We start from the raw sequence: 27917 nt of genomic DNA, 5'->3' as shown, positions 1-27917 counted from the left end.
TAAACTTAGCAATATCGAAGGACTGATCGATATAGTTACAGAAATAGTGAGGGTTGAAAGCGAGTGGACGTGAAGGGTCAGTAAAGACTAATCATCATTACTATCATCATCGTTATTGTACCTGGAGGAGGAGGATGGGGGGTGTGAGGGAGTAAGGGGATTTGAAGAGGGAGAAGGAACGGGTCTGGCTCTTGACTGAAAGAGGGAGGAGCCGGGGACGCGCTTGGCGAGGGCGCGCTTTCCTGTCCCCGAGGGGGGGGGAGGAGGGATGGTGTCAAATTTTGCGCGGGAAAACAGACGGCCGCGCGCCTAGCCATGGGGGACGTGGCGTTGGCAACTCGCACGGTGAGCGCGCGCCCCCTGGGATGGGGCGGGAAGGCGTTTCAGGTGGTTGAAATGTGTGATGGATTCAAGTGAAAAAGGAAGGGGGGGTTGACAGTAGTGAGCTATGAGGGGACTAATTTTAACACACACATACTCTCCCTGCCTTGCTAATTAACCCCCTCATAGCTCACAACTATAAAAAGTATCACAAACACCGCCTCAAGATGTGTGAGGATGAGGATGGGGAGGTTGTTGAGGGTGCTGGGAACCAAGGAGGAGCAGGTGGGCTTGTAGCTGTGAGGTGGTGTTGGGATGGGGGGTGGGGAATGGGAGGCCTGGCCTGAGGTACAAAGAAAAGGTGGCAAGCTGATAACATTGGGAGCAACAAGTTGACCTAAATTTTTGAGGTCAACCTGTGGCATCTTGTGTGAGGGAAGGCAGAGGAAAGAACTGTGGAAGAAGGGGGCAGAAGTTTGGGGTCAGGGGTTTTCCTTGTTTGTTGAAATGTACATAACAGGCTTTCCCCCACAGATCTCTGAGGTAGAAAAAGAAAAGCGAACATCACATCGTTTCAGGGATATACTGCATGGATAGGCACCAGGACTAAGTAACAATGGAAACAATCCAGTTCCCTAAATTTCTGACTGAAATCCACATCAAACATTTAAAGCTTATTTGGTGCACATTTAAAGCACATGACTTCCTCCAAAGAAGGGCTTGGATTTAACTTTAACTTCATTTCATGTCTCAATTTCCCTTTCTGTAAAGTCTGGGTAGTATAACCTACATGGCCAAAGTGTTCTAGTGCTGAAGACCAAAACAGATAATCTGAACAGCATCTTTTAGTGGGGGAGACTACAATAATTGCATCTGAATACAATTTCTTTTTATCTGACCTGTGAAGCAACATGGCCAGAGTCAGCATTGCTGTATATTATAGCCTCTATGCTTAGTTGATGCACATGCTCTTATTCTACCCTCTAGTGGCCACTGAGAACACCTGCTGTATATTGCTCAGGGCCTTGTTGCTTTCAGTTTGAGGGAAGCTTCTACAAGTATTGAGCAAAATCTTCAATGGTCAAATTAAACCTAGGATTTTTGTATATCATGTAGAGAAACATTAGGGGCTAAAACAATGGCATTCAGTTGATGCGGGGCATTTTGGAAACCTCCCACCTGTGGGAAAAACTCTGTGAAGATATAATGATGCTGGCAGTGGTGCTGCCTGATACATTCTAATCCACTTTTTACCTTGCTGCCAGGGATTACAGAATCTAGGGCTGCTGGAGGAGAAAGGCTTTGCTCTTCAGTATACTTTGCCAGTGTTTTCCCCAAGCATTTTCTTCCCCTAGGACAGACAACATTTGTTGTTGCAAGCTGTTTTCTTCCAAAGGACTTTCTCCCTCCAAGTTTGCTGTGATTCCCCAGCCAAGATTTCAGAATTTACTCCTGGATTAAGAGCGCCTGATCCATTCAGTTTCAGGAAGCAAAAGTAGAAAAAAACCCAGTAGCAGATATTTATTTCTAAGACTGATAACCTTTATATAGAACTCGTCTGGATGAGACCTCTATCCTAAAATAAAACCTCCTTATAGTTATTTCTGATATTCAAACCTTTTAGAGAAAGAACTCTGCTTGGAAATTCAAAATAGACACAGTAAAAAATCATACTACAATCCTTGGGACGAAAGAAAAGCTTTGAGTAACATTGGTATTCTAGAATTGTGTGGTAGCAGTAAGAGAAACTGAATGCCGCCTTGGACCCAGAATTCCCTGTAATCCCATTGAAGCTTTTAGGGCATGACACCAGACCATCCCATTTCCAAGGCCAGGTGGTGGTTTCAATCCTGCCAGTGCTCAAATTAGTAGAACAGGATAGTGTGTGTCCACACTCTTCTTTCAGGACAGAATTTGTGTATATGATTACATGTTTCATTGCATGTTTCACAAGGCTCTTTACAATTTCAGATTCTAGAATATCTATTTGTTCGCCTTCAGTATGCAAAGGAAGAACAGTCAAAAGGATTTTCCACATTAGAACGGATACTTGTAGTTTCGGTGGACATTGAAGATTCTTTCCAGCGTGTGCATCATTCCCACTGTACTACTACTAGTGAGTATAGTTTAAATGGTGCCTTCAGAAGGACTCTTACAATGTCTATATTTTACAGAGGGGTAAAAAAAGAAGGCAGGTGGAACTTGATAATGCCCTCATATTTACTAACTAGGAATAATCCACCCACCCGGGCAACCATTTTCAGGCCCTCTTGCCCTCTGCATGACTACCAATAGTTTGGATGACTGTTTCCAGCTTTCCCATTGTACTGTCATTTTACTCAGCAAGGTTAAACTGATTTGTGTTTTCATCACAGTGCCAGCCCAATACATTTTGCTGCTTGGAGCAAAGGACAAAAGGTCACTCCCTCCTATTTCATACAAAAGAACTGACTTGATTGGCAGCTAAATCTTAATAGAACACTGGCTACAGGTCTGCATTGTTCACTGTACAGTGGTACCTCTGGTTACAGATGCCTCAGGTTACAGATGCCTCAGGTTACAGACTCCACTAACCCAGAAATAGTACCTCGGATGAAGAACTTTGCTTCAGGATAAGAACTGAAATTGTGCGGTGGCAGCGTGATAGTAGCAGGAGGCCCCATTAGCTAATGTGGTACCTCAGGTTAAGAACAGTTTCAGGTTAAGAACAGACCTCCAGAACGAATTAAGTTCTTAACCCGAGGTACCACTGTACATGTAGGCAGGAAGCTAGCTTAAGAGGTGCAAGGCAGGCCACTTGGCACACATAGTCCTGTCCTCCCAGCACTTACCACTTGAGGTACTCATTCTCCCTCATGCTACAACCAGTCTTGAATCTCCTATTACTGCTGTCGTGAAGCAGATTTTACATACATTTCTGCAGTAATTGAGTTGTCACAGACCTTACTTTTTGCATTCCGCTGCCATTTAACTCTGACTTTTGCCCTTTCCCCTTGACACCTGATCACACTCCATGCATCAGATGAAGAGAGCTCTCATCCACAAAAGGTTATATGGCATAATAAAAACGAGTTAGCCTTTAAGGTGCCACAAGACTATTTGGTGGTTTTGGTGCAATAGACTGCACGTCTGGAAGCTGTATTTTGATATGTCATTATTAATAGAACAGAAATCTGAAAAAAATACAGTAAATAAAAGTTGTCCATTGTTTGTTCCTTGCAGTTTCAGCAAAAGGTGACTTCTGCTACAAACTTCTCAGTGATCAGATGTGTAGAGGTAAATAGCCTTTCAGTTACCAATGTCTGAAGGTTCCAGATTGTGGCTGTAGATTTCCTAATCTTGGAGACAGCTCAGGCTTAAGGCTTGCATCCCATAATAATGTCCTAAGTTACAGGTAGCTTTAGAAGGCCCAGGCAGTGCTTGAATTTATGGCAGAGGGAGGCAGGGGCAATCTCTTACCTTTTTTGACATCTACTGTTTTTAGAAGACTACAGGGGGGCATGAATTGTCTGAAACGGGGTGAGGGGAATCACGAGTTGAGCCTTGTGAAATCAGTTCAGGCCTGTCCTACCTTACTCCACATAATATAACCATGGCCTTAGGTAGGAAATTGTTCACATGCTATGCTAACATCAGTGTGGGAGAGTTTTAATGCCTAGTTGCTTTTCTTCCCATAATGAAGTTAGTTGATGCCAGGTAATTTCACAGTTTCTGCGCAGCAAGAGCAGCAGTGTTCCCCTGGGATTTATCTGTGTCTCCTCCTTCAGACTAATAAAACATGGTAAAGCTGTCCTAAATATAAACCTTGCTAGTTTCATTTTAGAGTCAGAGTTGGAAGAGACTAAAAAAGGCCACTTAGTTCAGTCCTCATATGCCCAAAGACAGGACCACCCACCTCCCCTCCCTTGACCCATACAATCCTGACCACCACCCACAGAACAGTAACTTGGGATGCTTCAGGCAAGTGAGCAAAGCCACAGATCGCTATAAGCGATCAGTCAGACATAGGGATTCCCTCCTGAGTCCTAATATTGCAAATTCACTCAGCGCTTACTGGTCCAGACATAATACTGGCTTCCTTTTAAGCATAATTAAGAAGCCAACTGTGTGAATGTGTGCTCCATCCTCCCACCCATTCCCTTCACAAGACTGAATTCCCCCTTTCTATCTTGTTTGGGTGGCTGTGTGTTCTACTTTGGAAGCCAGATAGTCTTCTGTAAAGAACAGACCTCGGTTTGAAAGATTACCTGGTCAAAGCCCTGTTTAAAGATAAAGAGTGAAAAGAAGGGAGGGGGCTTTGAAATTACTGGTAGCCATCACCAGTTAGCTCCTGGACAGCAGATTGACCACTGGTCACTAAATCTTCCCAAAGATACTGTAGCGGTCATCTCCCTATGCCTTAAGCACCATTAGGGGGAAAGCCAGTACCAGTCTTATTCACTGTTAATGCTGGGTTCCTGTTAGCCAGTACCTGGAACCGACATTAAAAGGTCTCCACCATCCCCGAGTCATTGTAAGGAAGATTTATTGTGGACAGCTACGTACAAACCTCCGTTCCGTGTCTTCTAACCATAGTTTCATCCAGAGAACAGGATTTATTTGCTGGCCTTACAATGTTTGTCTTACATTAGTAATTTTCCCTCCTGCAGAAATGAAAGATTTGCTGCCTTTATGCCAGAGCAAAGCCTTGAGTGGAAGGGGGTGTCCCCATGAATGTACAGACATCATGCCTTTTCAACTTTCCTTTGAGGTTAGACTCTTGTGTGGACTTGGCCCTTAATTCTCAAACCTGGTACAAATTATCCTGCAGAGCCTGGATGATACCTTAGGTTGTGCACATATTACCACCTTAAAACACAGCTAGGTTGTTCTTTTTCTCAATTTGGATCAAAACAGGATGGGGAAAAACACATCAAAATGCAGTATTTCATTAGAAACTACAGGAAAGATATGGATTGTGGCTAATGACTTGTGTTCACTTCTTCCCAAACTAGCAGTTGGAGCACACTAGATGCAGTGTAAATGGGAATGTGTACACAATGACGACAACCCATGTGATGGCATTGGACATATCGATGCCAGCCCTGTGAACAATTATGAGGACATATTGGCCTGTCTGCAGTTTTGCTAGCTATAAATCTCTCGAAAATCCCTGCTGCTGCTTTTCCTCAAACACTGATGCCCTATAAGCTCTTGCCTGCAAAATTTCAATTAGATTTCTTGTGAGGTCTCTAGTTAGAAATATACTGCAACTGCCTCTAACAGCAAGGTGTTATATCTTTCCATGTAACAATGAAAGCTTCATAGGGCTTTGCCCCAGGAGGGTTTGCTAGTTCTTTTCTGGGGGTGGGGGGTGTCTTTTTTTTTTTTTTTTTTGCAACTGCCTGACCTTGAAAGTTGTCTCTAGCTTTTTTACTAATAGTTGCTTGCAAATAAATATGTTACCTCTGTTCCTGCAGAGGACTGAGGGCCAAACTAGAGGTGATGTTAACTGTTTGGGGTTTTTTGTTTGTTTGTTTTTGAACAACCATAGTCTAAGTCCATGTTTTCATTTCTAAGAGTCTTGGGCCTCTGAACTCACATCTCCAAAAGCCTCTGGCTTTTATGGTGCCAGTCTTCACAACTGTGAGAGGGTGGCAATCTGCAGCTGTCCCTTTTTCATGTACTGTATCTTGGCCTCTTGCCTTCTCTTCAGAGAGATGTTTAGGTGGGACAGCTTTGTAGACCAGCCCTACTTATCTGCCCTACAAAACTGAAACCTGTTCCAAAACTGCTGTTGCTGTCACAGTGTTTTCTAGAACATGTGTACAGTAAAATCCACAGAAAACTGCTGGGAGGCAGGGAGTTATTCCTGCACCACCACCATAAATGAAAAGCACATTAGTTCTTCTGGTACAACTATCCCCAAAGTTAAAGTCAGTGGCCTGATTCTTCTTTACAGCATAATGACAGGTTCAAGGACCTAGATTTCAATTTGAACTGTGAGTGAAAAAAAATCTCCTTGCACGGTCTCTCTTATGTAAGGGAGTGGGTTGTGCCATGTGCAAACAGCTGTATTAAAAATTTATTGGTTCCCACATTTCACAAAACAGACAGTAAGAGGAAACGGGAGTCTTGTTTGTTTGAAATATAAAGTGCTGCACTTCACAGGTCCTGGTTGGCTTAAAGTGCTTTACAGTAACAAAGAAAGAATTGCATGCCCTCTCCTTTCCCTCACCAGTGTTTTCAGTCTCTAAATTGAAACTGAGGTTTTGATGGCCACGCAAAGCGGTGACGTGAAATAAATTGAGATCTTTGGTAGCTTACGGAATAAAATACAGCTTTAAGGCAAAGTTTTTGGAAAGGGGCTCTTAACATGGTGCATCTTGTGGCTTTTCAGCTTGATGAGAAATCTGGAGCTATCCAGGAGGACTGTTTGGCATTGAAGCAATTCATCCACCGGATCAGCCTTACGCACACAACAGTAAGATTCCACTTCTGCGTTTGGTTTTGTAGAATATAATTCCATCTGAAGCCTCCTCAGGACTAGTTTGTTGAAAACAGGGGTGCGAAGTTGGGGGGTTAGGAAGATGTTCAAGGAGCTGAATAAGAGGATAGTTCTCATTCTTGACCTTTGAAGCAGTCCAGGTGCTAGACCAGGGGTCAGCAAACTTTTTTAGCAGGGAGCCGGTCCACTGTCCCTCAGACCTTGTGGGGGGCCGGACTATATTTTTTTTGGGGAAATGAACGAATTCCTATGCCCCACAAATAACCCAGAGATGCATTTTAAATAAAAGAGCACATTCTATTCATGTGAAAACACACTGATTTCCAGACCGTCCGCAGGCCGGAATTAGAAGGCAATTGGGCCGGATCTGGCCCCCAGGCCTTAGTTTGCCTACCCGTGTGCTAGGACACCCCCCCCCCAGATGTTGTTTGACTTGATTCTATTCATTTTATTTTCATACAAGGGAGGAAATGCATATTTTGCAGTTCTTATACAATATGAAGAATGCCAACATGTGTCTAAAGGTATTAAAAGGGAATGAGATTAAATGGGTTTAGTGCCTGCCACATCTGCCATGCTTCATTGGTTGCTGGCAGAGCTAGGGTGTGAAGTGGACAGAACTAGGCATGCACACAGCCATTGTCTGCATGTAAACCTATTGTTTACTCTGGGTTTCATACAAAGTTTACTCTGCATTTCTTGAGGAGTGATTGCTTAATGATAGCATGCCAATAAGCACAGGTGCAAAGTTAATTGGAATTTACAAGGGCTGTAGGCTGATTGACAAAAGAACAGGCAGGGAGAGGAGAGACATAGCTAATACTTCAGTATTACTCCCCGCCCCCAGTCAACACACCGCCTAGACACTGAAAACAAATATGCACCAGCCAAAGTGTGTTTTGTAAAAGTAGAGATTGTTGGGGATGAGAACCTCATGGAAGCCAACTCAGAAGCCATGCCTCCCAATGTCAGGATTGAGGACTAACATTGCACTTTCTGAGAGGTATTCTTCCTTCAGCCCACCCACTATGCTAATTTTCACTCCTTCTTTACTAAAGCATTGTGCTTTTTGCCTGGCTTACCATGGGCCCTGCAGTCTCTCAGCACTTCTCCATCCTAGCACAGGATGCAGATCTTCCCTGCCCACCCACCCCCAGATGACACAAGAGGCAAAACTGAGCTTAGATGGACCCATTGTGTGTCTTGATAGAAAGACACTTCCTATGTTTCTTTGCTGTTTTGAGTCTAACTTGAATTTTCTACTGCTCTGCTCTGTAGGTAAAATTTCATTATTGTGTAAAAGTGAACGGCTCAATCTCTGCTGAGACCTATAAGTGAGTAAATGTTTCCACCATGAAGTAATATTGATGGCTGTAAAAGGTTTATAAGGTTCAGTTGTTCTGCCAGTTGACATGAAACAATAGTTATCGCGCCTGCTGAAAAGGGGGGGAAAGAACCCAGCCCCTGGCCTGGCAACAAGAGAGCTGAGGCATGCCTTTTCTCTATTGGTGTGGCAGATACCTGAAACACCTGCTATCCATGACTGAGTTAACCATGACCCAGTATAGCATAATCATTGTATGATACTACAAGGGACCTGAACTTCCACCTCCCCCAAAATAAAAACAACATTGCATCCATTACCTGCTAGCAGGGCAGCTCCTGCTCAGGGTTGCAACCCAAACATGTATCCTGAGGTACTTGGGGCTTTCTTTCATCAGCATAAGTCCAAACTGCTTAACCTAGATGTCTTTATTGTCTTTTGTTGTCACTTCAAAAGCCTACAGGCACACTTCCATCTCAAATGTATATATGGTTTCTAAACTAAACATTTTAGGGCCAACGTACTTACAGGTTTTCCTTGAGAACAGGAGAGATTGTGAGAGTCTCTGTCAATCTCATTTGATCTGCAGAATTGCCCGTGTTGAATTCTGCAGGCAGGTCTGTCCTGGTGGCTTTGCTGTCAGTTCCTAATCAGTGTGTGCCAAGAACAAAGGATGTCCTGTTCTCCTTTCAATTGCTTCAGAAGAGTCTGAAATTTAACTGCCCTGAATAAGTTGCCAATGATTTGGCACTTGGCAGTGTGGCCTGTGTTAGGCTGAACAGGCTCTTATTTAACATTAAGGCTGTGTGCGCATTCCTGTTTACTCTGCATCCAATGTGCACCTGCTGCTGGTTTGTTAAGTGTGCACACAATGTTAGCCACAATCCGTAACTATCCTGTCATTTCTTAAGAATACTGCATTTTTATGTGTTCTGCTCCACACCAGCTTTGATCTGAATTGAGAAAAAGAATGACCTAGCAACATTTTAAGGCAACAATATGTACATAGCCATGCACATAGTCTTGCAGCTCTAAAGCCCAATCTCATTTTTCGTGTAAAAAGTGGGGCGGGGGGGGGGGGAAGATGGATAGTACTGCCCAAACTTCCTTTATCTTAAATTGTTTGTGTTAGCATTTTTTTCCTAATTTCAAAACATAATCTTCATCTCCCTTTTATCAATACCTTTAAAATCTCATACACTATTTTGTTGAATATAAAGGACAAAGGAAGAGCTGTTTTGATTCTCTATTTTAGCTTAAAAAGAAAAGGTCCATAAGAAAAAAACTGCGGAATCCACATTTTACAGATACCTCTGGATTTTTCTATGTCTTGCCTGCAGGTCAGAGTGTTTTCAGTAGTGCATTTAGTTAGCTCCTTTTCAGGGAGGAGTTGTTACTCACTTTTGGCAAGTGGCTATCAGCAGTGAAGTTGTAAGCATATACACCCCAGTGTAATTTGTATGTTAAAGGTCCTGAAACTGTCAGAGGAGTCTAAACAGCATTAGTAAATTATCTTGCGCTCTCTATAACTGAAAGCTAATGAACTTCCCAATCCTGGGAGAATCTGAAAAGCAAAGCAAAACCCAAAGCAAATCCTCTGCTGCTGTTTCATTTCTCTTCAGTGCCCAAAATGGTAGCACTCTATTCTGTGACATGTTGTTGTAGGTCCCACTCATTTATATTATTTATCACCATTTGTCTCTCTCTTTTTCCTTCAAGAGATGGATATAGTGTTCAGGTCCAAGCTATTATCCCTAAAGTTCAAGTGCCTTAAAGTTCTTGAAAATTGACTGGCCCAGACATATAACTTGGTCATGCTGCAGCATATTCTGTGTTGCTCCTTTTAGAATGTGTGGAGTGCTAATTGAAAATTGTGAGCATTGCTTGCTAAGGAAAGGGTGTAGAAGGGGTCTTGTTTATTTTTTTTATTGGTGTTCTGTTTCATGATAAAACAAAACAAAACAAATGCTGAGACTTAAAACAAAATATATATTCCTTCTGCTGTCTAGAACAGAGAGGGGAGCTGCCACTTGTTTGCCAGGTGGGACAAGACTACTGAGTGACGGGAATCATTTTGTGAGGTGAGGAGTTGGAGGAAGGGGTCTGTACTGCAGGCACTAAGTTAGCAGTTACTGTTGAGCACTAATAATGGAGATGGGATTCAGGGACACTAGTGGAATGTTTGGGATTGTATGAGGCATGATGAAAAGATTAAAAGGGGACAGATTTGTTATTCTTCCTGTTTTACAAAACTGGAGCCAAAAGATTTTGGGCACAATAGACTGGAAGTTCTTTTGTACAAGCCGTGTGTCAGTTTACGGGAACTCTGCTAGAGCACTGTTGTAGGTGACCTTAGTAAGTTTCCATTGCTGGCCGAATTTGAATTTAGGATGAATGCCAGACATTGAGAGGGTTAAGCAATGCTGCTGCAGGGTGAAGGAGTCTGGGCGCCAGAATATTTCCTTCATCTCCTTGATCTTCTGGTCACAAAGCCCTGCTTTAGGCACCTCAGTTATTTGCTTGCAAAAATACTGGCTGAGATGTTTTTTTAAAAAAAGAAGTAGAAGAGAACACCTTATCTCATAAGCAGTCTGTGTTGCCATCTGGTGGACATGGGAGCGGAGAGCTGGATGTGTAGTAAGGATCCCTGGCTTTTGTCAAACAAGCACCTTAGAAAAACCAAAGCTAGCCGCCAAATGGGACCTGTCATAGGCACCTACGAGACAGTGCCACATACCCACAACTCCCTAAATAAGTATGAAGATGGAATGTCTTCAGATGCCCTCCAGGTGGCCATGGAAAATTAAGGGACTTTGAGTGGATAATTGTGGGGGAGGGCGCCATGGCAGGCTGGATGGCTTGAAACCCTAAACAGAAGGATTCCCATTAGAAAACAAGGACACACTGCAACATTTTGTTGCAGGCTACACTTCTCTTACTGACTGTAAGAGATTTTCACCATGCTATGCTACACAAAGTGGTGTGTGTATACAACTTAGCCTGTGGCAAAAAGAAGGTGCTATGCAATCCCATGTATGTTTGCTCAAAAGCAAATTAGTGTTCTAATGAAATTTATGTGAGTCTGTGTAACTTGAGCAAATCATAACCAGTCACAAAATGTGGGGTTTTCCCCCTGATTGCATAATTTGAATTTGTTTAGCTCACAGATGTGACAAACCTAATAGAGTGCTGATTGATACAAAAGTATCTGAACTGTCAACACAGTACAGGTCCCACTGTTAGGTGCAGGTGGATGTCAGATGTGGCCTGAAAACACGATGCTTTAGCCCTGCCTTCCTCAAGCTGGTGCCCTCCATGCTGGCTGGGGCTGATGGGAGTTGCAGTCCAAAACACCTGAGGGACACTAGGTTGGAGAAAGCTGGTTTAGCCCATGGCCAGTCTTGCCTTCCTCCTGCTATTTCCTTGTTTTCTTCCTAAACCCCTTTATCCCTTTCTTTTGTGTGTATGACCAGGTCAGCAGCCAGGGATGTGCCTTCATCTTGTGACAAAATCCACCCCATGACTGGTGAGCCTATTTGCCTCTTAATCCCAGATGAGGTAGCTGAAAGAGGCTTCAGTGGAGAGCTAAGGCTCATGCCTGTTGTCTCCCTGTGTCCCTGCCAGAAAACATACCCTAACAAGCCAGCACAAATAGCTGCTGTCTCTGTATCCTTTGCTGTGATCAGTGAGTGGAAGGTCAAAGTGAATCTATATGGAGTAAGGTTCACTGTTTGCAGGTGTTAACGGAAAAATCTGAGGGCTCTCTTGGACAAAAAGTAAAGACACCAACCAGGATAACTTGGAGCAAAACAGCAGCCTGTAGGCTTGGCCTTTATTGATCTGTTGCAACAGGGTGTTTCCCTCACTAGCAAGAGAGAGGAAAGACCCAGAACAATGGGCTGCAAGACCTTATAAAAACTTTTGAAATTCCCCTCCTCTAGGTCAAGCCCACCCCCAGAAACATCATGCATACATTACAGAAAGGAGGGGTTGACATCATGCATACATTACAGAAGGGGTTGACATCATGCATACATTACAGAAAGGAGGGGTTGAGGGAGGAGTTGTGGTGGTAACCTGAGTGTCCTGTCACCTGGCTGGTTCCTCCTTTCCCCCTCCCCATGAGTACTTTCCAGGTGACAATGGGGAGTTTGCAGTTTCCTGCCCCCAGAGGGAAAATCTGATCATTGTCCTTTGTTTCAGCCTGTGGTGAATCCACTGTTCTTTGTGATTTTTGATTGTCTTCTGTCTGGGATTATCAGGGTTGACATAGCAACTGGGCAGGGCTCCTGTGGATGTGCTGGTATGCTGAAGAGATTATGGCTGACCAGAAACCAAGCCACCCTCCTTTGATATTAAAATAAAAATGGAACAGTGCAAATCCGATGTATGGTTGATTTTCTATGAATTCATAAGAGAAATGTGGCGTATGTAGTGTGTGAGTGTGAGTGTGTGTGAAGTTTGTACAAACAGAATGATTGGGGTGGGGGGGTTCCTGCTACAGTTCCCCCCTTCGGAGATAAGATTGCAAAGGTGGCTACTTTGCAATCCTTTTCTCCGCACAATTTAAGGTGGTATATAATAACCTGGTATTCTCCGTCCCAGATGTGTGTGTCCATGTGAACCTGAAAGGGACTTGGGTATCATGCTACTTTAAGGATATTTGCATAGAAATATAATGGTGTAACAGTGCACATAGTTAGACATAGGATATCACGTAAATTAATAATTTGTTGCTCAGTTACTTGTGGTATTCTAGCGCCTTGGAAGAAATATTTTCTCAATAGTGATCTATGCTTTACATTTAGGCAGGAAGGTCCACTAATGACTGAAAAGTGCAGTTTGCTTCCCCCCCGCTATTTTTGTGTTCTCAGGTGTCAAGCTAGCTGTTTTGTGGTCTCACACCGACAGTGCTACAGCAACACATCCTGTCTGTTGAATCCCCTCAGGGCTTTCATTTAACCATGTCGCCTGGCATTCACCATAGCTGGCACAGGTTTGGGCATCTCGTGAGGGAGAGGTCTTCGCCTTGGCCTTTAGCTATGGGATTTTATTATAGGCTGTGGTCTTGGGCTCATGAGAAGTTGCTCACTTGCACTTAAAGGACCAAAAAGCTAATTGCAGCCTGGATACACTTGCCCAATTCAAACTGAGTCCAATTTGAATTTATCTTGCCCCATGGTTCTCAAGTCTTCAAACCAATCTGTTAAAAGAAAACCATTCTTAACAAGGGCAGTTGTCCAAATAAGTCAATTTAAGTCTATAAGGGATCATTCCTGCTAAACCAAAGCATATCCACCTTCATGTTTCTTAGAAGCTTCTCCTTGGTAAAGCAAGTTTTAGCACATTTTAAAATGGATAGGGAAAGTTGGCAGAGTGCCAGGTGGAACAATGAAATGTGGTTATAAATTGAGCTAAACATTGGACTACACAATAGTGTGAGCTATTAGAAAGTATAAAATGCATGAGAATTCTCCATTGGTGTGTAAGCAATAAGACATTAAACATAAAAATTACACACAAAAATACCCCCCTTGTGGAAATAACACACTGTCAGACACATTTCAACATTCCTACATAATAACACTTAATACAAAACAAACTAATTAAATATCAGTTGCATATCTTGACACAATTGTGATCTTTTACGCATGTATCTTTTGAATCCTGGAGCACAGAGGCTTGAGGTTCAAGTGAAAAGATGTCCTTGCAAGTCAACTCCACCCCCCTTTGTCAGGCCCACTCCCCTGGCAGTCTATATCCTTTGAAAGAGATAGCTGTGGGCACTTGAAAACTCTGGTGTCTTGTGATGACGGAAGAACTGAGTTGAGGGGTTGTTGCTGCTTTTCATCATTGCACATCTGTATAGGTGATATCCTGTAAGGGGCAGGGTTTTGGGGCTTAAAGACAGTTAGAAAAGGGAGGGGGCAAAAGGCAAAAAGGATGTCCTTCGGTTTCTGTTGGAAGCTGCAAATAATAAAAATCTTAGCGAATTAAGCGTTTCATTCATTCCAATATTATTATCACATTTTCCTATAACTACTGTTATTATCTGCCAAATTCGTTTGCTTTCCTTCACTTTGGAGAGAAAGAGAACTGTAAAAAATACAAAGGTTAAGAAATGCAAAAGAAAGCAAAAAATTAGATTACCAGTCAGATGGAAACAAACTTGACACAAAGACATCAGATTTAGAAAAGAATTATTATTATATATATTATCAAAACCACACAGATTACTACTAGACTGAAAAAAAATGGGAAAACCATGGGGAAAAACTTTAAATTCACCATGTGCTATTTGATAAAAGAACTTCATGAAACTGACTTTCAACATGTGATGAACATGTCCCCAAAGTAAAACACACACACACAAAATGACCTATGAGGAACCAAATAAATAAATGCTAAAACACACAATTAATAAGTAACCTGAAGTAATCTGTTTTGGCATTCTAACATCCCAAATGAAAATAAAATAGTGTTTCTTGATGTGACAACATCAACTGTAATGTTAATACGGGAAATGAGTTAATACCAAGAAAAATGAATGGCAATTTAAAGTTGTGCAGGTACCTTGCACTAGCCAAAATGACAGAATTAATAAGAAATGCTCAGGCAAAAAGGTAAACAAATACCATTCACCAAACAATGTTTGGTTGTGCTTCGATTAACTTCATAGACACCAATGGAGAAACAGATTAAATAAATGAAAACAGATTATTTGTAACTTTAAAAAAAGTGTCAAAGCCATAAAGAGATGGAAGTCAGGGATTCAGACTTGTTTCACAGAACAGAAAGAAAGTTGCTGTGGGAGGAAAAAGGGACAAACACTTTGTTATCGGGGTTCACATATCCTGTTAAAAGGGAAAATTATTTCATGTGAGAAGCCTGTCAGGAAATGCTGTTCCTAAAATTCCCATTGAGGGGGGAATGCTTTGATATTTACCTGTGAAAAGAATTTGGCATGTTAAGATTTGGAACTTGGAAAGCTCTTGACTTTTGATGGGCTAGTTGTTGCTTTGTTTTGTTTTGTTTTGTTTTTTTTAGCCTTTTGTCTTAAGTAGCCCCTGGAGCAAAGACAGATTAAGGGTGATTTCCCTCAATGGTTCCTCAATGTTTCCGAGTTTTCTTTTACATTTGGAAGAAACCTCCTCTCCCCCCTTACAGTTCCCCCCTTCCTCTCTCTCTCTTCTTTAGCTGATCTAGCCTCTGTGCATGTGCAGAGTTCATGTCTCAGCAAACCTTTTATACTATTGAAAATGTTGCATCCTTTGGCTAAATTACCATTTGAATAAGGGAAGGGAAGGGTAAGGAGTAGATTTTGAAAACAGGGTTTGATTTTAAACCAAAAAGAGAAACTCAGCAATTTAAGTATTCACCAAAGCTAGCAATTTCAGCCCAAGCAAACTGAGACTGCTTCCTTTATGTACAGGAAAGGGCTAATATCCCTCTGGCCATTCGCGGAACAATCAACCGCTCTCTTATTTATGAGTAAAAATGACCAGGGTTAGAATTCATAGGTTTTTTTTTTTTATTTTTTAACATTCTCAGCCATTTCAGCCTTACCATTTGCAAACACTGTAATCACTCAAATGCTTGATATTACCAGTTGGGCTTCACCTCTCACCTTTTAAAACTAAAGAGCAAAGCTAGGCTGAATTTCAACTCCATTACCACACCAGAATTTAAGAATTACCCTCCAATGCTTGCAGACACATGGTCTTCCACACAGCCACAAATTGGGAGAGTTGAAAGGTACCCTGGGGTCATCTAGTCCAACCCTCCAAAATATAGGGTTCACAGTAAGATTTCGCAGCAAGATTTGTACTACCAAAGAGGCATACACATTTAAGTACAGATTTACAGCTGGGAAAGGAAACATCTATACTCCTGAGAGGATCTCTTATAAAGCACAGTTAAAGCAGCCCTAGATTTGATTTTTTTTTTTTTAAGGGAATACACAAGTGTTGCCCCCTCCCCTCTTTGCAGTTTCCTTTAAAGGAAGCTTACTCGGGAGTAAACTAGCACAGAAGTAAGAAGGGAGAAACCAACTGAAAGAGGCAGAGTGAAACAAGGGGGAGGGGGGGCATTTTCTAACAAAAGAGGCCATGAAGTCTTATAGAGACTGGTATCAGGAGCCTTACAATAACTCTCCTGTCCAATCAAATCGAAGTTAAAACTGGACTCAAATATTTTTTCTTAGAATGAACACCATACTTTTATAGGCATACGCTTAATGAAATACATACACTGCATTTTAGCTTGAGAGAGCAGTTGTGCTCAACTAGGCTTTTGCAGCAGAAACATTAGGTTAACTTCTCCTTCTCACAAACTCAAAAGTTACAACAAACATCATTTGCCATTAGACTTAGAATCACCCTCCTCACTTAAAACTAGAAGAAAGAGGTGGGGTAATCCCCCTTTCAGAACACAAGTAGCACGTATACAGGATTTCACCACTTGGGAGGGAAACTCTCTTTTAGAGCCTCTCTCAAATAACAAACATTTGCACACTCCATTCTCCATTTTGTTTTGTTTTAAGATTGATAAGGCGCAACATGGCTTCCTTAGATTTAAGATTTTTGAAGCAAGCTTGCAATTTAAAACTATGTGCATTTTAGAACATGGGCTGTTATTATATCTACTGCCTTCTGTGCACCATTAAGTTTACAGTTCCACGTTCCAGCTCTAGGCTACAGTTTAACAACACAAACTTGACCATTTTTGCCCCTTTATTTTATTTCTATTTTTTTCTCCAATTGGAGATGACAAGCTGGAGGGGCATATTAGAATCCTCTCTGGGGCAAAAAGGCTTCATGGAAGCTTTGTTGCCAGGAGGAGTCCAGCTAGGGTGTTTAGTGAGCTCCCATTCTCTCATATGTTATTATTGGGGGGGGGGTTTCGTTAACGAAGTACGCTAAAGACAGAAAGAGTGGAAACACACACACAAGGGAGGAAAGGCAATGGGAAAGAAAGGGGGGGACAGAAAAAAATATCCTTTCAGTACTCAAAGTACCCTTGACTAACACAATTCCTACATATCTACAAGCTTCAAACTCATTTCAAGAAATCCTATACATGAACTCAAACTCCAGCCACGGGACTCCTTGCCCGAGAAAACTTCAGTTACGGGACACCTTGGCCCGTCTGCCACGGGACACCTTGGCCCGAGAAAGTTTCAGTCACGGGACACCTTGGCCCGTCTGCCACGGGACACCTTGGCCCGAGAAAACTTCAGTTACGGGACACCTTGGCCCGTCTGCCACGGGACACCTTGGCCCGAGAAAGTTTCAGTCACGGGACACCTTGGCCCGTCTGCCACGGGACACCTTGGCCCGAGAAAGTTTCAGGATATATATATTTTCCACTACCTCAGCGCTGTTCACAAGACTAATCCTAGTGTGGGGCCCCAATTTGTGAACCGCCCCTTCTACCCTCCACAACAGCCTCCTGCCTAGCCTTTGAGACTAAGTTTGGGCTCCCTACTGGACGCCTGCGCTGTGCAGTGCCAGATTGGGGGTCCGAGAAAACAAAGTTTTGAAAGGGGAGCAAATGACCTTGCGTTCTCACATACCCGGGTCATCCCTAACAAAGGTCACCAGGCAGGAGGGGCAGCTTCATTTGCAGAGTTAGGGTAGGTGGAGAGTAAGAGAATACTTGAAAGACTCCTCTGGACGACTCCGAGAGAGGGATGTCAGAGAAACAGTAAAAGAGCCACGCTTTCCCGGACTCAATTCCAAGACGGAAAACGGGGGAGAAAAGAGATAGAGAGATTAAGATGTTCCTGGACGACCCCGGGGGGGAACATCGGAAAACAGCAAAAGGTACCACAATTTCCCCGGCCACACACCGTGTAAGAAATTGAGGGGAGAGAAAGAGAAAGGTTTTGGCGTACCCAGACGACTCCGAGAGGTATGCGCCACACAGTAAAGTTCCGCGATCTCCCTGGCCACTTTCCGAAGGGGAGAATCGGGTTAGAAAAGGGTAAAGTTAGAGCGCACCCGGCCGACTCCGAGGGGCTACGCCAGAAATGAGAGAAGGAAAGTCTGGCTGTCGTGGGGTCGTTACTTTTCCACCCCCCTCCCAATGCATTTACTTCAAACCATACTCACGTTCGAAGATGTCCCCCGCAAATCCCAGGATCCTTTTCTTTTTAGCCGGCTTGACCTCGCCTTTGCTCCCCTGGTTGAGCTTTTGGTGACGATTGATTACCGCCCGCAAAGAGGAGGCAGGGAGAGGAAGAAGGATCCCTGGGCTAAGGTTGCCCAGTGGCGCCCGATCCCTTCTATCTCCCCTCTCACCTTTACAGGAGAACCAAGTGTCCCTTCGTGGTCGCCAACTGTTAACGGAAAAATCTGAGGGCTCTCTTGGACAAAAAGTAAAGACACCAACCAGGATAACTTGGAGCAAAACAGCAGCCTGTAGGCTTGGCCTTTATTGATCTGTTGCAACAGGGTGTTTCCCTCACTAGCAAGAGAGAGGAAAGACCCAGAACAATGGGCTGCAAGACCTTATAAAAACTTTTGAAATTCCCCTCCTCTAGGTCAAGCCCACCCCCAGAAACATCATGCATACATTACAGAAAGGAGGGGTTGACATCATGCATACATTACAGAAGGGGTTGACATCATGCATACATTACAGAAAGGAGGGGTTGAGGGAGGAGTTGTGGTGGTAACCTGAGTGTCCTGTCACCTGGCTGGTTCCTCCTTTCCCCCTCCCCATGAGTACTTTCCAGGTGACAATGGGGAGTTTGCAGTTTCCTGCCCCCAGAGGGAAAATCTGATCATTGTCCTTTGTTTCAGCCTGTGGTGAATCCACTGTTCTTTGTGATTTTTGATTGTCTTCTGTCTGGGATTATCAGGGTTGACATAGCAACTGGGCAGGGCTCCTGTGGATGTGCTGGTATGCTGAAGAGATTATGGCTGACCAGAAACCAAGCCACCCTCCTTTGATATTAAAATAAAAATGGAACAGTGCAAATCCGATGTATGGTTGATTTTCTATGAATTCATAAGAGAAATGTGGCGTATGTAGTGTGTGAGTGTGAGTGTGTGTGAAGTTTGTACAAACAGAATGATTGGGGTGGGGGGGTTCCTGCTACACAGGTCTACTGTAACATAGGTGTAGCTGCCCCCCATCAAGTAAAACAATAGAAATACTTAACTAACTGACTAATCATGTTGGTTCTGCCCTCCCTGCCCCCCCTGCAACAAAAGTCCTGCCCGCCCTAACCAAGTCCTACCTCCCCCAACAAAAATCCTGGCTACACCCATGTACTGTGATATCAATACCACCATTCATTTGCTGATTTTTTTCCTTAGCTAGTAATATATCTTTCTTTATGACCCAGCAGGTCTGCCTGTATTGTTCTCCACAAAGGAAGCATCATGTTCTTTTTTTAAAGATCCTTCATGTCTAATAACATGGGAGAAATATGGCTATCAGGCAACACTGAATTCAGATCCCCATTGGGAAGAAGGTAAAGGTGATATATTTGTCACTTGCACAACTACTTGTGCCCAGTGTGAACATGAAAAATATATGCTATCCATTTAAATTCTCGGGGGAGTCTCATGAACCCCTGGGACTGAAAGCAGAAATATTTTGTATATTGTATTTTCAGTGCAAATAAAAACTTTCCTAATTACCCTAATTAACTCCATAACTTAGGGTTGCCAGCAACTCATGCATAGAAGTAACAAGTAAGAAAAGAAAAATGTTCTGGTGGTATCTGGTGAACAGAAATAGCCAATGCAAGTTGTTGTTTTTAATGAAATGCAAGAGAGAAGGAGGGATTATTTGGCTAGAATGAAAGAAATTAAGCAGAAGGTTGATGGGATATCATCACTGGTTTAGGAAGAACATATGGATATTTGCACGGAAAAGCGTGATTGGACAGTATTTGGGAATAATAGAATTGTAGAGCTGGAATGGACCCTGAGGGATAATCACACATGACTGAACAAGCATTCATGCTTGGTGAAAACTCATGCAACAACACATTTGGTGGTGGGGAAACCAGGGACCATGCAAGGAAGCATGCGACCAATATAACATGTAGTTAGGTCTCTAGGTATAGGTGAGAGAAATGAGTGGCTCACCTAAGGCCATCCACTGAGCTTCACAGCTTGAGGTTGGAATCTGTGTCTTCTGCATTCAAACTGAACACACTGCTTCTTGGTTAGTGGAGGAGTGGAGCACAGAGGCAAGCGTTAAGTCCTCCTGGAGGCAGAGTAAAAAAAGTTCAGTGGCCAGCTGGAGCAGGAAGTAACTTTCCACTGACTTCTGGTTTGTGATACAGCTTTGACCATAAAAGGCCAGCCACTTTCTTTAAACTGTAAACAACTTGAAACATATAACAGAACAGGTTAGAGAAATAGAGGGAGAGGAGGGTGGTCTCCCTCCTGCAGATAGCATAAAAAAACCTGCCTTGATGATTCACTTGGGCTATACAGTATGACATCCGTCCTCACCAGCACACGTGACTATTCCAGGATGAGGCGGAGCTTGAGGGCTTGTCAAATGGCCCTGCACTCCATCCTCCTTTTAAAAAGAGATGCTGGCCCTACTTTATTTTTTTTATAGCTTTGCAATACAAATCTAAATAATTTTTTAAAAAATTCTTGCACAATCATTATATGCAGGTGGACATAAGTACAAAGGTGGAATGTCTTCATTTGCCCTCAAAGTGCCTTCAAATCTGCCATCTTGCACAGCAGGGGTGTTAAACTAAAGAGTTTCAAAACAAAAAGATAGGTATTTTAAAAACTGGGGGTGAAGCACATACTGGGGAATTAGTTTACCTGACACCATCCAATTTCTTTGATATAGTCATTCATCCTTGGTGCTATCTATATATGCCATGTGATGTGTTCTGTCTCTTAGATACTGCAAAACCTGATATCAGATACAAGCTTCATGCCAGCGACCAACAGGACTCAGATGCTCAGGAACAAACGCTACTGCTCTTCCTCTTTCTCAGCTACTCAGATCAGTTTAATGACAAGACAGTCTATAATTTCTGTACATGCTGCTATTTATTTATATTTCTACCTTATTTTGGGGAGTGTAATAGAATAATGTACCATATGAGTTTTGGAATGATCTGCCATCTGAAGACTGGCCAGAGATGATGAATTATTTAAACTGAGATTTAGGGTCATGTTTACCCCACGCTAAAAATACAAATTCTGTGTGGATGTGGTTTTTAGAACATTTAGTGGGGCCTCACAGCTATTGTCTTTAGAAACAAAGCAAATAATAATAATAATTACTATTATTATTTATATACTGCCCTTCTTTCTGAAAAGCCCAGGGTGGCAGACAAAATGCAAATTGCCAGGGCGGGGGAAAGTGGTTTAGAGACCATTTCCCTCAAATAACTGCTCAGTTAAAGAACAATTTGCAACATTGGCTGTGAGTAGAAGGGCATGCACACAGATTCAGAATCCAGGGCATTGGAGAAGCAGAGCCAAAACAAGTGTATGCACTCTTTTAGCTTTTCACTGCTTTTGGCCCTTTACGTGCTCGGATCCTAGAACAGATACTCGTCAATTGTTCTGGATTCCTTACTATGCATCATTATACAATTCTCAACATGTAATCCCCTACTTGTTTTTTCATGGTTTAAAAAAGCAGTCTTTCATATTTGAAGAGGAGGATATTGTCTTTGCCATGAGAGTTTCTGCTTTGGGGGATTTGCTGAGAGGAACAGCTCCAGCTAGGTAAAGCTGCCTAGTATAGCTTCTTCTGACTTATTTTTATCAAGCACAGCACTTAACAGTTATATTTTTAATAAACACAAGGAACCTGCATGTTTCCCCTGAGGATGGAGGCAGATCTGAGCAGTGCTTCCCCCCCTAAAAAAGTTTTAGGGGTACTCTCATTTTCCTACTCATATTGAAATACTGCCCCTCAATGAGGCCAAACTTAGATTCACAAAATGTTTAGGTGTATGCATACCCCTGTGTCCCCCCAGAAAAATAGCACTGGATCTGAGTAATAGCTGCCCACCCAGAGATGGGGAATCAGTTTTTGTTTCTCCTCAGAGGTGCCTTGGTGCAGCCTGAAACCTGCAGAACTTTGTTTGCTGCCTCCTCCTCCATTACAACTTAAGGCTCTTAAAAGATGCAGACTCATGGCCAACCCCTCTCCGCCAGCACTCTGATGAAGAGTTCTGGCAAACTCAGAAGCTTGCACACTATTTTGTGACATTTTAGTTGGCCTAACAAAGACATTGCCCTTATAGGTATTTTGGAAGTCCAGCCTTTTCATTTGCTAAGTATTCCTACATTCAAGCAGTATAAAGCTCATGAGTAAAAGGTTGGTCCCTATCTGACATCCTGTTTCCTGGTTCTTCTCTAGAGGGCCAGTCAGGTCAATTTGTCTCTATAATATCAAAAAGTGTATTTGTTTCTTTAAAACATACCTTACTGTGATCTCTGAGGTTTTGGTACATTCCTCTTTTACTAATTTTTTGCATATAATATTTGCAGCTTGACCACTTGGCATCCACTGCCCTTTACCTAGATTTAATCCTTAATTTAATCCTTTGTCATTTTCACTCTTTGTGTGATGCAGGGGACCGGCAAGTGATTCTATCACATCTCTCTCCTATCCTGTTGTGCAGCAAACAAGCTGTGAAAGGCTGCATCCAAGGAGTGGTCAGTAGGATCCTGGAGCAGCATTACAAAGTGTCCCGGGTGAGAGTTCACTGCAGAAGACAAGGACCACTGAGGCTAAGAGTTGTGGTGAGGGGCATGGGGCAGAGAGTAGGGGATCTTCAAATTCTTGTCACAGATCTGTCTCTGGAGAAGTGGTGCTGACAGTGAGTCGGGACTGAGGACAAGGAAATCTTGCTCTGGTTTTTATAGGCTGTAAGACATCCAAATGCCATGCAATGCTCTTGGGTCTTCACAGGAACAGCAGAAACTGGCACAATCTTTGCCCATCATGGCAGATGCCATTTCAAGTATAGTTTCAAGCAGCACTAACAGTGAGTTCAGAAGGAAATGCCTCCAGTCTTTGCAGGTATGGCCAGAGTTACAGGTACCGTTACAATGCACCTCTTCCACCAAGCTTTTTTTGGGGGGGGGGAGTGGTCTGATTGAATTTTATGAGTTTCCCCTTGTGGAACTGTTGTTTTATTATGTTTTTGTATCATCTGTAATGTTAGTTTGGTATATAGCTTATTAAGTTTGTCCTTTTTTGTTTCCACACACTGTCCTGTAACTCAGGTGAAGGCCAGTATATTCATATAAAATAAATGTCACTGAGCAGTTGGAATTGGTGGTGTAACAACTGTGCGAATAAACATAGAATAAGGAAGTGAGATTTTCAAGGTTTATGCCTTGAACTTACTTTAGAAAGGCATATGTGGAAGAAGAGGGAAGTGAACTGATGAATGGAACAAACACATGTTCAAGCTATACTGCTCAGAGTTAAAATACAATCTTGAGAGGAGAGGAAGAAGTGGTTAGCATGTCAAAGGCAACGAGAAGCTGGTTGGTGTAGTGGTTACAGTGTTGTTCATTGACTGGGGAGACCTGGATACAAATCCCCATTGTGCCTAGTCACTCTCTCTATCAGCCTAACCTCCTTCCCAGGGTTGTTAATATAAGATGCTGTGGGGAGTGTGTTGTAGAGGAAATCATGTATACTGTACTGCCTTGAGCTCCTGGGAGGAAAGGTAGGAAATAAATGTAATGAATAAAGTTAAATTACTTCATTTAAGTGAGTCCATTTTACCTTGTGAACTGCCCTGAGATCTTTTGATAAAGGGCAGTATATAAATCTAATGAATACAGTGGTACCTCTGGTTACGTACTTAATTCGTTCTGGAGGTCCGTTCTTAACCTGAAACTGTTCTTAACCTGAAGCACCACTTTAGCTAATGGGGCCTCCTGCTGCTGTGCCGCTGCACGATTTCTGTTCTCATCCTGAAGCAAAGTTCTTAACCCGAGGTACTATTTCTGGGTTAGCGGAGTCTGTAACCTGAAGCATTTGTAACCCGAGGTACCACTGTAATAATAAAGTGACATGCTCACTTCCTCCCTCGTGGAGAGTAAAAGCTACAACTGTTTCTCTCTTTCCCTGTGTTTATATTTATCTGTAGGTTGCAGATACCCAGAAGTTCCAAGTGACCATCAAAGATACCTTCAACAAAGTCATTCTTAACCAGTGGAAATGTAGCAGTGCATGTGACACCAGTAGGGCAAGTTTCTCTGCTTAAGTGTGTTTGCTGGCCATCCTTAGATCCTTGTGCTATCTCCATCCATCTTCTGTTCAGAACAGTCCTAGTTGCAACTATTAACAACAAAAAGTTAATCTTCCACCAAAATATCTATTCTAGAATCCAGCTCAGATCTCAGTCTAGCCCATTTTGTGGAGAAATATCTTTTAACGATGACTACTGACAGGTGCACCACCTTGCCCCCAACGACAGAGGGTGCCTGGGGTGTGCTTATTGAAAATTTGTGAGTGCCTGGGCCCCCATGGCCCTGCATAGATGGCGCCTATGTCTGCTGATGGGCTTGGGCTCTCAGTTCAGCCCTGGACTCACAGTGGGCTTGGCAAATCAATAATCTGAGCCTCATTTGTCCTTCCTATAAAAGGGGTATAATAATAGTGACTGATTTCATGAAGATACGTGTGACTAGATGAAATGTCTTATCCGGTCAGGCCTGCAGAGTGAATTTGCTGAGAGAGTTTTAGCACTTTTGATCTAACACCTCCCTTACATTATTGACTCCTTCCTTGGAGGTTTTTAAGCAGAGGTTGAATGGCCACCTGTCATGTATGCTTTAGCTGAGATTCCTGCATTGCAGGGGGTTGGACTAGATGACCCTTGGGTCCATTCCAACTCTTAAGACTCTATGATCTATTGTGTGCCCCTTTCTTCTTTTGTAGCCATTGCGTAAAAACGATGAGGCAGGAGGAGGGCTGCTTAGTGCAGACCTTCCTTTACCCACCAATCACCAGAAGTTATTGGGCTCGAACTTCAGTTCTGCACAGCTGGAGCAAGGAGGAAAAGGTACATCAGAAAAGTGTGTGCATGGAGTCAAGACAGAGATCCAGTTTGTTGTACATTGTTGGAACGCTTGTTTTATCAGATGTACTTAATGTAATTAAGAGAGAGAAAGAAAGGCAGGGCAGAGATCCTGGAGCTTAGATGATGAGAGAGACTGCCCCTCCTGATGCTGCTGCAGGTTTCCCTATAGGCCTTGGACACACACACAAAATCAGTAGTGGCTCCTTAACAATCTGCAGCTCATTTAGTGAGTTATTTTCATCAGTAATTACATTATATAATGCTCAAAACACAGTCCTAGCACCAGCTGGTTCTTGTGATGTTGAGAATGAAATGTCTTCAGGTCCTTTTGAAGTAGGATTTTGAAGGGATCAAAGGTTTGGAATATTAACCTTTAGTCTCCTTGTCTGTCTGAATTATATGGAGCTCTGTTATATGTGGTATCTGGACTCCTGATTAAACCTATGAGAAACATCCCATCAGCTAGTCACCTGCCTTACTTTGGCTCCCAAGGCATCCAGATGAGACAACTGAAAGCCAGGGTTGAAGCTGATTATCTTAGGAACAGACTATGCTTGGTGGAGACCAGGGTGTATTTATAATTTGGGTGTACTTGGGGTGGCTGAGGAGGATTGTACAGTCATTTCTTCACCTTTCAGTAGATGAAGCTATTGGGTTACAATGTAAATAAGAAATTATCCAGTTGAAGAAAGGGCATTGGTGGGTGGCCCCCGTTTATTAATAACATTTTAAGTCAACTTTTGACTTGCCAGGAACCTTCGAAGCAGCAATATAGCCATCACAAGATAATTCAAAAGCAGCATAGAAATAGAAAGAATATTTAAAGTAACACTAGCAAGTCTGTAGAAAAATCAACAGAGAACAATTCCATCTAAGGCAAAGGGACTGTGAAAGCTGCAAAGGCAAATCTGGGTTTAGAAGGCAAAGAAATCCAAAACAGACCCTCACCAGATGCTCTAAGTGAATTTTGCATGTGTGTGACATGAGATTAATTAAAGAATGAGAGAAACATAATGGTAGTTCTGTTTGGTTGATCTGAGCTTCTGTGTTGTTTCAGCATTGTTAATTACACCTGTACATGTTTGTGGTTCACAAATTGTACTTGAGTGTGTGGCTTCATGAACACCAAGGGTGTCCTGCCCTGGTTTTATGTTCTGCAGGATTTCTGTTTGTCAATTCAGACTGTGGTGGAATGAGCCAAAAAGGAAGCAGGAAGATCCATGTGGAGGATTCAGGAGACCCACATGTCACTGGGGCGGCTAAAAGCAAGGAAAAGAACAAGAGTCTGTTAGCAGAATCAGGCACCTCTTCAAGCTCTTTCTTCTCACATCCAACTAAAATTGGGTGTGATGCTCTCCAAGATAAAAGCCAGGTGGTGTCTGCAGGTCCTTCAGTGAAGAAAATCCGAAGCAATGAAAATCTATGGCAGGTTTGTCAAGAAATATTGCACCATGAAACCAAAGCAGAATGAAAAGGCCCATCCCAGTTCCAGTTAATAACCAAAAGAAAGCAGTGTAGGGAGTAGGTGCCACTACAGTGGTGCCTCGCAAGGCGAAATTAATTCGTTCCGCAAGTTTTTTCTTCTTGCGAGTTCTTTGTCTTGCGAAGCACGGTTTCCCATAGGAATGCATTGAAAATCAATCAATGCGTTCCTATGGAGACCGTCCGGGGACAGAGGGGAAGCGCCACGGGCCTTCCCCTCTGTTCCCGGACCTGTTTTAAAGCAAGGGAAGGGGCAGCAGGGAGAATCGCTTCTCCCCGTTGCCGCCCCTTGGTTCAAAAGGGGTCCGGGGAGAGAGGGGAAGGCGTGCGCACGCCTTCCCCTCTGTCCCCGGAGATTGCGGGGCTGGCAACAGGGAGAAGTGATCTTCTCCCCGCCGCCCCTTGCTTCAAAAGAGGTCCGGGGTACGGGGGCAAGCTTCATTTTGCGAAGCAAGCCCATAGGGAAATTCGTCTTGCGAAGCAACTCGAAAATGAAAAAACCTTTCGTCTTGCGAATTTTTCGTCTCGCGAGGTGTTCATCTTGCGGGGCACCACTGTAGTCATATGGTTAATTGCCAAAGATCCCCAGTACGTTGTCAAAGGAGCACCAGTGAGTTCTATCAACCCATCTGCAAAACCAGGCCAAAAGTGGAGAAGCAGTATTCACAGCTGGTTTGCAAGGCATTTTGAGAGGCCCTTTCCACTTTTCAAAACTGGGTAAATACAGATCTTCAATGGAATCAGTTTCAACAACTCTTAGTTGACAAAACCTGTTTTTAACATGTAATGTAAAAAACGTACAAAATATTCTGGAAAGGCTGGGAAAATAAGAACGATTTCAATGGGGAATCAAAGGGCATGATATCTAGCACCAAGCAAGGCTCTCTGGTCCTGCATTTAACAATGTTAGCTCCCTGGCCACCACCCACCTAACTTCAGAGTGTGGGAACTCAGAGGGACTCTGAATATGAACATAATATTAGGACAGGCTTCTGTGTAAATCTGAAGATAGTCTTCTCTCTGATGTCCTTATTTGATTTCACTTTTGTATTACAGGATGATTACTTTTGGAAACAAGAGGTCTCAAAATTGGCCAAGTGGACATCCTGAAATGGTTGCAGCCTGAGGACATTGCATTTCTGCATTCTGGAATTTCTGTGCAGGCCAATGTAAGGGGGGAAATCATTAATGGTCTCACTTCCTTTCTATTACAAAGATGAATTGGAGAGCAAACATGTAACCTTAGCAAA

General features: G+C 42.9%; 2 protein-coding genes across 5 annotated transcripts in view; one reads left to right on the top strand and one right to left on the bottom strand.

Moving 5' to 3' along the window:
• Window positions 1–27917, bottom strand: part of LOC308575633 (acylphosphatase-2-like) — a 40380-nt gene that overhangs the window by 11569 nt on the left and 894 nt on the right. The window contains exon 2 of one of the 4 annotated variants that reach the window (XM_081174390.1): window positions 20237–20357. The gene's annotated coding sequence lies outside the window, so the exon portion shown is untranslated. Of the gene's footprint in view, window positions 1–121; window positions 232–8660; window positions 8842–20236; window positions 20358–27917 lie in introns of those variants that run through there. The other 3 variants (XM_081174392.1, XM_081174394.1, XM_081174391.1) reach the window with 3 other exon arrangements.
• TOP6BL (TOP6B like initiator of meiotic double strand breaks) lies at window positions 212–27852 on the top strand. Its single transcript, XM_081174396.1, has 16 exons — window positions 212–345; window positions 2293–2437; window positions 3544–3597; window positions 4971–5071; window positions 6701–6784; window positions 8087–8142; window positions 10142–10213; window positions 11606–11798; window positions 19467–19620; window positions 21021–21158; window positions 22716–22837; window positions 23055–23165; window positions 24250–24348; window positions 25044–25167; window positions 26346–26614; window positions 27724–27852. The coding sequence occupies exons 1-16, from the start codon at window positions 316–318 to the stop codon at window positions 27775–27777; spliced, it is 1806 nt and encodes a 601-aa protein (XP_081030522.1). The 5' UTR covers window positions 212–315; the 3' UTR covers window positions 27778–27852.

Source organism: Podarcis bocagei, assembly GCF_964188305.1.
Source record: "Podarcis bocagei genome assembly, chromosome: 16".
NCBI lineage: Eukaryota > Metazoa > Chordata > Lepidosauria > Squamata > Lacertidae > Podarcis > Podarcis bocagei.
Note: the sequence above shows the minus strand (reverse complement) of the source record. Positions and strands in the feature narration are given on the sequence as shown.

What these genes read in the sequence shown, in the direction of transcription:
- TOP6BL (XM_081174396.1), top strand. Translation starts at nt 316, where the DNA reads ATGGGGGACGTGGCGTTGGCAACTCGCACG. An exon ending in GACGGGAATCATTTTGTGAG is followed by an intron (nt 10,214 to 11,605) that starts GTGAGGAGTTGG and finishes GTGTATGACCAG; the next exon opens with GTCAGCAGCCAGGGATGTGC. An exon ending in GCAATGAAAATCTATGGCAG is followed by an intron (nt 26,615 to 27,723) that starts GTTTGTCAAGAA and finishes TTTGTATTACAG; the next exon opens with GATGATTACTTTTGGAAACA.